This window comes from Typopeltis vanoorti, chromosome 20, assembly GCF_054136105.1.
Source record: "Typopeltis vanoorti isolate ZY-2024b chromosome 20, IOZ_Tvanoo_1.0, whole genome shotgun sequence".
Lineage (NCBI taxonomy): Eukaryota > Metazoa > Arthropoda > Arachnida > Uropygi > Thelyphonidae > Typopeltis > Typopeltis vanoorti.
Window position 1 is genome coordinate 1,313,215 of NC_143568.1, and position 13,747 is coordinate 1,326,961.

General features: G+C 33.1%; 1 protein-coding gene across 3 annotated transcripts in view; it reads right to left on the reverse strand.

The window, feature by feature from the left end:
• LOC150095189 (BTB/POZ domain-containing protein KCTD9) overlaps positions 1-13,747 on the reverse strand; it is a 156,892-nt gene that overhangs the window by 71,951 nt on the left and 71,194 nt on the right. For all 3 annotated transcript variants that reach the window (XM_090409700.1, XM_090409699.1, XM_090409698.1), the window contains exon 7: positions 9,960-10,055. In XM_090409700.1, coding sequence (XP_090265826.1) covers positions 9,960-10,055 — 96 coding nt within the window. The remainder of the gene's footprint in view (positions 1-9,959; positions 10,056-13,747) is intronic.

A 13,747-nucleotide genomic window follows, 5' to 3' on the forward strand; every position in this document is an offset into this window, starting at 1 on the left:
TCTCAGTTATACAGCTTTGACCATTAAGCACCTCCCCACTACTGAGAAGGTTTGTTAATTTGATTCAATTTAATTATAATTAACTAAAGAAATAATCTAGATACAAACCTGATAATTAATAATAAGTATAACTAAATAATTTTAAAAGACTAAACTTTTTTCTGTTATAAGGGAAAAAAACAAAACAAAAGCAGAAGACTAGCTAGAAATATAGAAAGATTAATAACATTTCAGTCTTTACACTTGTATAATGTAAAATCTGGCATTTTGACTGACTTTCCTCATCTATATAAATTTATTTAACTAGTTCTCAGATGATAATCTTTACTTAACTGAAATTTGAATTTCTAAAAAGGGAACCTTATTTTACTGTCTAAGTGATGTTTTTTGACAACTACTTGGAGAATTTTGTTTGCATGCACACCAAACATTACTATTCAATAACACTTATGTGCTTATCCAGTAAGATTATATATGGTTAGCAGTTGGCAATATCAATTGTCTGCAGCAATGAAAATTCTCCATGAAATGCATCCCTAACATTAACCTTTTGCACATACATGAACTGCTTGACCAGATGAACAGTTAGGACTTGGAAATCTGACAGGACAAATGCAGTGAAGCTCCATCATTATGGAAATACATACACCTTTGTATCAAAAAAAGGACATCCTACAAAAGAAGATAAGTTCATTTTGCAATAAAAAATGCAGGTATATTATTCTCCAATGATTGCCAGACATAATCTGTTAACTGATTTTAACAAGTTCACACCACACTGTGACAACTGGCATTAGAAATCTGTTTCAATTGCTGCATGAAAATTTTCACCAGTCCATAAATGATCATTATGAATGTTATTCAATCCATCTTGAGTAAATATAATTTTATTGGTGAATAGTGAATATTGTATACCTGCAGAAAACAGGATTTATGAATAATAAACAAGAGAAGTTCATGCACACAGAAATAATCAAAAAGAAAAAGAAACCTATCACAAATGGTTAAGCAGTAAAAGATTAGAAGATGAAATAGAATATAAAAGAATAAAATAATTCTATTTTAGCCATAGCTAAAAGAGAAGTCAGAAAAAGACACGAGAATCACGGAACAAATTTGTTTCTAATTTAGAACATGATTTATAAAATAAGACCCAATGTATATAAGATTTTGAAACACTTTAATGCAGATACCAAAGAAAACATAAAATTAAACACCGAATTGAAATTAGAAGAATTTCTAATTTACTACACAGAATTGTGGACAGACAAATATTTTAAAAAAGACAACTGGCAAACAATTAACAAAAATGAAAAGGAAATAACTAAAGAGAAATTAGAAATCAGCCTGAAAGAAACAAGAAACGGAAAATCACCTGGAGAAGATAAGCTAGGTTCAGAACTATATAAATACGCAGGAACAAGATTCAAAGAAAGACTCTTATTATTTTTAAATAAAATTTACTCAACTGGTATCCCCCCCCCCCAATAGAATGGAGAAAAGCAATTGTGATTCCTATCTTTAAAAAAGGTAATAGAAATGACCCTAAAAACTATAGAGGTATCAGTATACTAAATTCCTGTTACAAAATATATAGCAGAATCCTAAATAGCAAACTAATGAAATATTCCGAAAACTTTATTTTAGAAGTATAGAATGGATTTAGAAAAGGACGATCATGTATAGACCTGGCCCTTTGCCAAAAAATAATAATAGAGAAAAGAAGAGAATACAATTTAGAAACACATAATGCATTTATTGACTTTGAAAAAGCATTTGACAAAGTTAAAAGAAACATATTATTTAACATATTAAAAGAAAGACAAATACCAAATAACATCCTGAAATCTATCACAAGTATATATGAAAATAATCAAATAAGATGTAAATCACGAGCTATCATATACGAGAGAGATAAACCAAGGGTCCGACAGGGATGTCCCCTCTCAGCAACTCTTTTTAATATCTACTGAAATGAAATAATAATAAAATGGAATAAAAATTTACATCAAGGAATTAAACTTTCTCCTACAGTAAACTTAAACATTCTCCTCTTTGCTAACGACCAAATAATAATTACAAATTCTGAAGATAATTTATAGAAAGCTATTTTAGATCTAAATGAGATAGCCAAAGATTATGGTATGATAATATCAACAGAAAAATCAAAAACTATGGCCTTTAAAGGACAAGATCCAGCAAGAACTAAAATAGTAATAGATAACAAGATCTTAGAACAGGTTATATCTGCCTTACCTCCGTGGCCAATGTTAAATTCTGCATGGCACACGCTACATTTCACTCTTGAGCTATCATCACAATCACTGCTTTTTGTTATGAAAATAAAAGGAAAAAGATCCTTCAATTTTTCATTAAAATTACACTTTGTTTTGGGAATTTTGTAACAAACGGTATAACTTTATTAATTTAAAAAATACAATATCCACAATTAATACAAGAATGCTGACAATATTCACAATTAATACGAGAATGCAAGAATATGAAATGTAAAGTTCAAAACTAGGTTATATCACATACCCTGTAGCGATATAAAAACAATTTAGTGCCTGACATGTGAAGCTTAGTTCGCATAGCGTACAATATCCGATGGTCTGAAATGTTTCTCATTGGTTGAAAGAAAATGAACTATCGTGGTGCATTAATATTCAAAAACATGTCGACCAGTGAGAAACATTTTGGACCATAGGATATCGTATGCTATGCGAACTAAGCTTGAGACAAAAGATTGCTAAAAATTTACGGCCGACCAGACGAACGAATTAGATGCACTGGTTGCAATTAGTTACACATACAGTTGAGCGACTGTCTCCCTCATTCTAACATTCTTTTCTCCGGCTGAATGAAATGTATGGAACTAAATTGTTTACCCAACATTCTAACATTCTGGTAATTCACCGAACTACAAAATAAATATGTCTCTGCTTTTTGTTTTGTAAACATACATTTTTAAAAGCAGCCAAAAATATTACGAGTTGTACTTATTCTTATTAGAAATGTTAATATTTTTATATTCTAAAAAATCCGGGACATTTAGCATCCCGAACTAAACATATCGGGACACCAGGACAGAAGTAATAAAACCGGGATGTCCTGGGCAAACTGGGACATAGGGGATCCCTAATGTATGATCACAAATGAAAAAGATATAAACGTAAAAATTGCAAAATATTTAAAAATAACAGGTGTAATTAACTCTATATTTAAACCAAACCTAGTTCAAAAACAAACCAGGCTAAAAGTATACAATACATTAACCTTACCAGTCTTAATGCATGGAAGCGAAATCTGGACAATAAAACAAAAAGACAAACAAAGATTAATAACAGCAGAAATGAAGTTAATGAGAAAAACTGCAAAGTATACCCTATTTGATCACAAAAGAAACGAAGAAATCATGAAAGAATTAAACCAAGAACCAGTAATAGAAAAAAATTTAAAAATATAAACATAAATGGATGGAACACGTTCAAAGAATGAAAACAGAAAGATTACCAAAACAAGTCTTAAAGTACAAGCCATTAGGAAAAAGAAAACCAGGACGTCCTCTTAAACGATGACTTCTAAGGCAGGAACAGGCTATGCTAGGCCTAAATCCTTAATACGCATGATGATGATGAAATTCATGCACATATCAAGGTGTCACACTTTTTGCAAGTGGTATGGATGTAAATGGTGTTCACTTCAATCTCTCCAAACAGTTTTAGGTATGTGGATTCTGTACTGCTCGCAGCATAATACAGGTGGCTCTCACTATAAGACACACCATCATAACAAAATCACTCACTCACTATAATAAACTACTGAAATATCGTGGAAGAAGCCTCATAGGCACTATACTCTAGAAAGCACAGATGTTGTCTTGTCCTTTGAAGAGTCTTAGATGTTTCCATGTGTTTCTTGAACTGCTTTGGCTATGTCAATGATTTTGTTTGTGTAGAGCTGTTGGTCAGGATTAAGATCTATTTCTTGCAAGGCTGCTGTAATTGCTGGACAGGTAAAGATGTGAGTGGTTGTCAGTTCAGTATTGGGGCAGTTATTGCAGTTTCTATATGTTCTCGTATGATCTGTATTGGCCTTCATTCCTCTATAATTTCCTGTTCGTAGTCGCATTGTGGTGGAGGTCTTTCTGTCAGTGATTTCAGGAATTTGATGTTGTATCACTGATTTCAGTGGCATTAGTTTAGCTTTTGGTAGTGCATTAGCATCAGCAAGAGTTATCATGCGAGTTTCTTGATTGAGTTCTCTGGCCTCTTTTGCTAATTTATCAGCTGCTTCATTGTAATCAATGCCTACATGAGCAGGAATCCATTGTAAAATGAAACTTTTTCCTGAACACTTAGTTGATTTAAGAGTTTATGGGTGTCTTGTGTGAGCTTGGTATTGCCATTTTTGATTGCCTCCATAGCTGATCTTGAGTCACTGTCAATTATAATTCCCTCAGATTGTTGAGATGATGATAATTTTAAGTAGGCTTCAAGTGTTTATTTATTGTGTCAAGTTCACTGGTAAAATTGGAAGCAATTCTCCCAGTTCCAACTTTTATTGAGAGTTTTTCACCTTTTGGGAATAAAAGGAGAACACCAGCGCCTCCATTAATCATATTGGTGTCTGACGATCCATAGGTATAACAAATAACCTGTTTGGAGGATGAAAGAAGGTTGATAGTATTTAGGCCTTTTTCTTTGAGCATTTCTTTTGATTCTTTTTTTTGTACAGAGTTTATTATTTGGAGGTATAGGAATGGAAAATAGAGGTTCTTTGTTTATGTGGGCTTTTAGCTGATCAAGACCTATTTCCTTCTTGATAGCATCATCATATTGTAAAGTTGATGATCTATGAAGTCTGCATTTTTGATTCCAATGTTCATAAGTTTTTAGGGAGATATGATCACTTTGGTAGCTTCTGATATTATTTATGAATTTTATGGTGGCAAATTTTCGTCTGTCCTCTAGCAGGTTGAGCCCACATTCCTGTTGGGCTCTGATGTTATTAGTGGATGAGATCGCACCAATGATAATCTTGGATGCTTTTGCTTGTATTTTGTCTAATTTTTCCTTTACCGATGAGGCCGAAGGTGACCAGACAAGTGCTGCATATTCCATTATTGGCCTTATAGTGTAAGTAGTTTTGAGGATTTTTGACTTTGCACCCCAATTTGTTCCACAAAGCCTTTTCAGTATATTTAATTTTTTTAGAGCTCTGTTGGAAGTGTTAGAGATGTGTTGTGCAAAACGCAATTCCTAATCAAGCGTAATACCAAGGTATTTTGGATTTGTGACTTTTTCAATTAGCTTGTTGTTGATCATGACTTTGGGATTGTAGGAATGTCTATTTTTCCTGTCTGTACTAAAGGTGCTTAGTTTTGTTTTGTCTGGGTTGATTTTGAGTTTAAGTTCATCTGACCATTTTTCTAATCCTCTCAAGGATTTGTTTAGAATCTCCTCTGATTCTTTGATTTTAGCACTAGTGTGTCAGATGGCTATATCATCTGTTTAGCAAGCTACTTTTGTGTCTTCTGTAAGGCAGGGATGAATGTTAGTGACATATAAAAGGAATAGTAAGGGACTGAGTACTAAGCCCTGGGGAACGCCAACCCAGGTTCTCTGCTCTCTTGATATTGCTGCATTGATTCTAACCTTGATCTTTCTTCCTCTAATGAAATCAGCAATCCAGATTAAAGCATTTCCTCTAATTCTAATATCATGCACTGTTTGTATTAATTTTTTTATCCAAACATGATCGAAAGCAGCAGTCATATCAAGGAATATGGCAGTTGTCTTTTTTGTGGTTTTTCATGAAATGAGTCTATTATTGTTTGGCAGAAGTGGAATAATTGATCTGTTGTCGAATGACAGGCTCTATAAGCAGTTTCGTAGTAGTTAATTTTCTTATTTTTTGTCAACCAGTGCATGAGCCTGGAGCGTATGATTCTTTTAGTAATTTTACAGAGTATGCTAGTTAATGCGATAGGTCTATAGCTTTGACATTCTGCAGCATTTTTGTCAGGTTTCAGGATGGGTACAATAACTGGTTTTTTCCATTCCTTTGGAAGTTTGCCTGCTCGCCAAGAGGTATTAAGAATGTCCAGAAGTTGTTCTTTGGCGTTTTTGCCAAGGTGTTTGACCATATGACCAAAGATAAGATCATTACCAGGAGATTTATTAGGTGCAGTTTTCTCGATTGATGAATTTAGTTCACTTAGTGTAAATTCTTCGGAGAAGATGTCATTAGTTTGGTATGCTCTTGCTTGTTTTAGCATTTTACGTGCGAGTTTATTGAGGATCTTGCCCTCTCTGTTATACTGAAGTTTGTTTTTCATTCCATAATTGATACAGGATTCCAGTAATCTGTTCAACAGATGTTGTAGTCCTGTTTCAGTGTTTGATAGTAATGCCTTGTCATCTGCATCTTATTGCAAATATCTGTCTACCTCCAATCTTTATTCCTTCTTCCGAATTCTCCAGTGCTTCTTTTAACATTGCTTCGGAATACATATTCAACAAAATTGGTGACACAGAACAGTCTTGTCTTACTCCTCGTGCAATGATACCTGGTTCTGTGTACCATATGTCTCTCACCATGGCAGTTTGTCCCATATATAGCGAGATAATTAGCCTTCTGTCTTTCCAATCGATACCGACTTTTCCATTACTTCCACCATTTTATCTCATTTTACAAAGTCAAAAGCTTTTTCAAAAAAATAACAGATGTTAACTTCTTTATTCACTTCTAGACTTCTTTCACTTACTATTCTTAACAGTCCAATCACATCTCTTGTTTCCCTACCCTACCTGAAACCAAACTGATCTTCCTGAAAAAACAAGGATGATGACTATGTAACACTAAATAAATAATAGCTTTAATAAATCCATGTTTTTTATCCAGTAAAATAATACAATAACGATAACCTTTTTCTTGACCACTAGTATTAATAATTAAAGACTTATTTTGTAAGCTAGCCAAGTAAATAATAATTTTATATCCAACGTTTCACTGACTAATATCTGTCAGCATTTTCAAAGGAATACACTGGTAGGCGATAGAAAGTAACAAAAACTAGGAAACTAACCGACAATTCTAAAAATTATATAAAGTTATCACTGAACGTGAAACAGTGATATGATACGCGTGTCACAAGTACAACGTTTTATTTGTTGAGATATTTAATGTAATTTTCATGATGGTTTTTGTGATATACCAAACTTTATAACGTTATACCAAAATTACTGACAGATCTGTCTATGATGTTCTCAACACAGATCCTACTCACAAAAACCATCTTGATACCAATGAACTATTACGTGATATGACCAACTGGCTTGTGGACTTACTCAAAAAACTTAAATCCATGAATCCATTAACCCCCAAGACTATATGGCGTTCCCAAAATCCATAAAGAAGGTACACCATTACGTCCAATAGTAGATGGCATCCATTCCCCTACTTATAGACTATCTAAATATCTAGCCAAATTGTTACAAGAACACATTCACAACACGGATTCTTACATCAAGAACTCCCAACATTTGTTGGAAAAATTAAAAAACGTCCGTATCTCTGATGATAATATTCTGGCTAGCCTGGATGTCACAGCTCTGTTCACAAATATCCCAGTTTCAGAAGTCATCGACATCTTAGAAAACTTGTTCCCACCAAACATCACCAAGTTGTTCAAGCATTGCTTAACTTCGAATTACTTTACATGGCAAAAAACCTAATACAAACAACTGACTGGTTTAGCCATGGGTAGCCCTCTCTCTCCTTCTTGTGCTGACCTATTCTTAGAAAATTTGGAAACCCAAATCTTATCTCAAATTAACCCTAAACCAACCACATGGTTTAGGTATGTTGACGACATCTTCATCATTTGGAAAAAAAAAGGAAGATCTAATAGATTATCTAAACAAAATTAATTGCTTCCACAACACAATCAAGTTCACATTGGAACTTGAAAAAGATAATAAGCTTCCATTCTTGGATGTCCTTATTAAGAAACAAACTGACAATAGCATCAAGCTGTCAGTATATAGAAAACCTACTAACACCGGAACTACCTCCATTTCGACTCATGTAACCACATATCCCAGAAACTCAGCATCATCCATATGCTTAAAAAAAGAGCTATTCAGTGTACCACAGACCCTGGCAACTTACAAGAATTAATGAAAATTCCAGAGATCTATCCCTAAATGGCTGCCCTACAAGAATCATCAACAAGATTCTCTTTAGTGACAAACAGCAAAGACTACGAGATGCAACCCAATACATCAGCTCTATAACAATTCCATTTGTTAGTACCATATCCAAAAAATTAGCTCTTCTTCTAAAACCTTATAATATCAGAGTAACCTTCAAACCTATTGAGACCATACAAAAGTTTATAAGATCACCGAAAGATAACCATCCTTTCTACAAATACTCTGGAGTTTATAGCATACCCTGTTCATGTGGTATCAATTACATCAGACAGACATCAAGAAGTTTTGAAACAAGAAAGAAGGAACACATAGGCTATGTTAGGAATAATAGACATGATATATCAGGCCTTTCTTCCCACTTTGCCTCTACCAACCATAATATTGAATGGTATATGAGTCATATGCCCTACATAGAAGAGAACTACCATTCCAGGACTTGCAAAGAAGCTGCTACAGTCGCCTGTTCAACAGGTAACCTAAATAAGAATCAAGGCCTAATCTTACCAGATATATGGAAAACTCTAATCAGATCATTTAACCAAAAAGAAATGAACTTTCATGAAAATTACATTAAATATCTCAACAAATAAAACGTTGTACTTGTGACGTGCGTATCATATCACTGTTTCACGTTCAGTGATAACTTTATATAATTTTTAGAATTGTCGGTTAGTTTCCTAGTTTTTGTTACTTTCTATCGCCTACCAGTGTATTCCTTTGAAAATGTTGACAGATATTAGTCAGTGAAACGTTGGATATTAAACTATTATTTACTTGGCTAGCTTACAAAATAAGTCTTTAATTAATAATACAATAACATTTCAAGACAGATTTCTTTTGTCCATCTGTGCACATATTATGACTACTTTAGCTGGAAAGATTTTCATATTTGGTATTTGCAATATAAATATTAAATTTTTTATACCAATTTCTGTTTAAATCCAATCATTTGTTTCCACTGCAAATGGTCTGATTAAAAAGAAAAAAGCAATATTGACATTTTATTCTGATTTTTAACTCTAAAACATGCTGTGTGACTGCAATATTGATTTTCAAATCAGAAGGTAAAAATTAGGCAAAATGTTTGGAAATTATACAAAAAAATTTCTTTGCTATGGTTAGATAGAATTTAAAGAAATTTGATATTTATCAATTCTTCTTAAGATTTGTTGGGCCACCCCAAGTTTAATTTAAATCCCTAAATCAGACTATTTTTGTAGCAAAATTAGACAAAAAATTTGAAATGATACAAAATTATATGCTACAAATAACACCATCTATATCATTAGCTTATGCTCCAGTTTCAAATAGTATGATAATAAATTGAATTATAGACAAAAATGTAAAATGTTACTGATGTAAAATTTCCATTTTTTATGATCGCCTATGATCATATCTATCCAGATTTGTATTTCATCCAAATCATACTTCCGTGATAACACCTAAAAAACAGGCTATTGCTAAACTGGGGTGACACTTTTGGAATGTAAACTCAAGACACACAACAGCAAAAGCATTATTCCAAAATCATCAGAAAAATAAAATTTACCAGTTTTATTTAAACCACATATGCAAATATTTTCAGTCACAAAAATATACTTCTATCTATCCTTTTTCATCCACTGCCTGGCACAAAAGATAGCTGGCAACTATTAATAATTAAAACATTGAACCAGTGCTTTTCTTAATGTAATTAATCTCAGAAAAGTAACCTTGATATTAAAAATAAAGTACACCAACCTGAAATCTTAATTCAGCACTATGTGATGTTGAGATTAGGACGTTAACAACTTCTCTCCGAGTTAGAGGAGTGTGATCTGATGAACCCTGTTCTTCCTAATGGTATCAAACATTCGTTCATTAAATTCAGTGCAAATAAAATGAAATTTTGAATAGTAATATATCTAGTATAATCTTTCAATCTATTCAACATGCTAAAATAAAGAAATCAGAACAATTATTGATAATAGTTTTACTATTGCATCATCTAGCAAAAGTATTTATTTAAAGCAAATGACAGTTGATTTAAGAGGAATATATTAATTTATTTGTATGAAGTTCCCCCTGTTCCTCCACTGTCCCTTAGAACTGGTTGAGCCCTCCTAGTAAGGGATTCAGTATGTATTTTATGACCGTAGATCCATGTGTGTTCATGGGCTGGTTTGTCTGTTATGAGGGACAAAAAAAAAAAAAACTCTACCTCCGTATGAGACCAGCTAACTCATGTTTAGTCAAAAGATACCAGATAGAGGTTCCTCACATCATGGACAGAATTGAACCCAGGTCTTTCCAACCAAAGGGCTTCGACTATATCGACAGAGCAGTAGCTCTGTCGATATAGTCGAAACTGCATACATTAATATAATGTACGCAGTTCATTATATTAATGATTCTTAGTCACTAGATTAGTGGTTTTCACACTATGGCTTATATTTGAATGCAACAGAAAGATGTTTGATTCTTAATGAAACTTCACATTTTTAAAAACAAAACACCAGTGTTTTAGTACAAATAAAATATATCCCTAAAGGGGGGGGGGGGAATCAATTTTTAATTTTTATAGTGATACCATAGATAAAGCATTGTGGAATCTTTCTGTGATGTTTGTATGTAAGAAAAAAAAATGCAAAAGGAACCAGTTTAAAGCTAAACTAATGCCAAACTGACTATAGTTCTAGCATTTCACTAACTCCCTCTCTCTCTCTCTCTCTAGATATCTTCATTATGCAGAGTCAGCCAAACTAGAAATATGTTTGAGTGGAGGTGTGAGAACTGGAACATAATAAAGGTGAATGACTGTGATCAGAAGAAGATGACTTCAAAAGTGAATGTAATGGCTGCAGAAGAGATAAAAAAAAAGTGATAAAGTGATACTATAGAAGGAATTCACAAATTCCTAGTAATGTAGGAATGTACAGGATACATTCCTGTATAATATGATAATATGACAGTATTACATGATTAAGTTTACATTATTATTATTATTAGCTCCCAAAAAACAATGTTCTTCCAAATTAATTTATTATTTAAAAAGGCTCTATACTGTCAGCCACGCATTCTGACCTCTAAGGTACTACTTACTGAATCAATCACCTGGATCTTGGTCCTCTTCTGCAAACCTTTCAGGTCACATAAGTGACATTAACACCTTTGACTTGCACTGTTCACACACTTCTTTCTAACATCTTTACTTTTTACAAGATTTTATCATCAGTTCCATTTATTCACTCTAATTTTTTTCAGGATTCTGAAATCTCTGGTCTCTAGCGCATGATTAATTATTTCACTTCTAACCTAACTGGTTAAAATTTCTTAGCTAATTTCTTTCTTATTCAATATAAATTGGTTCCTCAAATGCTTTACATATTTATTATCTATTTCTATATTTAATGTGTCCCCTTCTCTAACAATTTTGCCTAAATAGCTAAAATACTGTACTTGTTATAATGGGTTCTCCATTTAGGTGCAGTTAATGTTTTTCACATTATCTATTTTCATAGTTACTGTCATTTTGTTACTGATTTCACTATCTCAGGTTCTGATAAGTTCAAAGCCACTTTTCCTTTATAAAGCGATTCATATGATAATAAATAAAAGCAGACAGAGTGCATCCTTGTCATTACACTTGATTTTATATAACATTACAAAATAATCTGCAGCAGAGCCTCAGGAGTTCAGTCAGTATTACAAACTTTGGATGGAAAGACCCAAATCTGAATCCCATCTAAGACATGAAGAACCTTTTATCAGAGCTTTTCAATTTAATGTGGGTAAGCCAGCTTCATACAGAAGCGATAAGATTTTTCCTCCTGAAAACAGCCAAACCAACTAAAAGAAAACACACACACAATTTACAGACACAGCAAACAATGCAGATACGATTAACTGCCCTATAAGCAAGTTTCTAAGAACCCAAGTGGATAGGATAATCCATGGCACTTACAAACCATCCTCAAGATCCATAACCTATACAGATTAGTTCTTGTAGCCATAATTTTAGAAGTATGCCAAAAAAATAATTTTTGTATGTTCTCCTGGCCAGGTTGATTGGTTGTGAGATGAAAAACACAAGTTTCCAGAAGGAGAAAACCTCAGCTGGCAATGCTATAAATACCTTATATAAAAATAAAACATGTTTACAACTTTAACTTGATATTTACAATTTGTTTCTAAACCATATTTAGGGAGGTTTACACAGAACTAGTATTTAAACATACATTCCACAATATTAATCACAAAATCATGTAAAGATTGATACTATCAACATAAGAAGCCTGAATGGCAAAGAAATGGAGCTAGGTGAGGAATTAGATAAGTACCAGATCAACATAATAGGAGTGACTGAAACAAAAACACAAAAACTGGCGAGATCTTTCTGAGCAATAAATACCAAATGTTATATTCAGGCAACGATAATCAACGAAAAGAAGGAGTAGTCATAGTATTCAAAACTAAATACAAAGCTAATCTTCTTGAATGGCAGACAGACTCAAGTAAAGTGATGTGAGCAAATATGAGAATGGGGAACTGGACAACAAGACTTACTAGTGCCTATGATCCCACAGAAAGTTCCACTAAGGTAGAAGTGGAGGAATTTTTTTGAGGCTTTAGAGAAGGCCACTGGAATGAAAAAGGAAAAGTTGGTCCTTGTTGAGTATCTAAATAGCAGTATATGAAATGATTGTCAGACATACAAAAATATTTTGGGAAAATTTGGGAAAAACTAATAATAATTGCAAATACCTGTTTGGATTTCTGCTCAGAACATACACTGATTATTACTAACACAATGTTCCAACATAAAAATGTGCACAAATTCACATGGAGAGAAGAGACAAGGAATAAGAAAAGTCTCATTGACTATGTTATTGTTGACAGTGATGCTTTCTCCCTGGTGCAGGACACCAGAGTATACGGAGGATTTGAAATTGGAAGTGATCACTATTTAGTCTTGAGCAGGATAAAATTGAATTTCATATCCAAAAGAATAACATGTAAGAAAGTTTTAAAGCACACAAAAGTTGAGCAGCTCTCAGATATGAACTGTAGACTAAAATACACAAACATTATTCAAGAAAAAATTAAAGAGTTTGGAAACAAGAATCAAACCTTGTTTGGTTCTTGTTCCTTTAACTCATGAACCTTGGCAAATCCTGAAGAAAACATTAATAGATTCAGCCAGAGAAGCAAGTGGTGAGGTTGTCTGCAAGGATAGAAAAATAAGAACTCAATGGTAGACACAGGAAGTTAAAGAGGCAGTGAAGGAAAAGAAGAAAGCATATCAAAAGTTCCTGGCAAATATGTCAGCTTTTGTTCTTGGAGAATACAGAGACAAATGTAATAATGCTAAACACTATGTAAAACTAGTTAAACAAAAGTCATGGGAGGACTTTGGTAAGAACATAGAATTAAATATCAAGAAGGAGGCAAGTTATTCTGGAGGTTGTTGAAGAAGCTCAGAAATTGAGGAAAGACAACTGTAAAAGGAATTAGAGATGATAAAGGTGACAAGAAAACTGGAAAAAAAG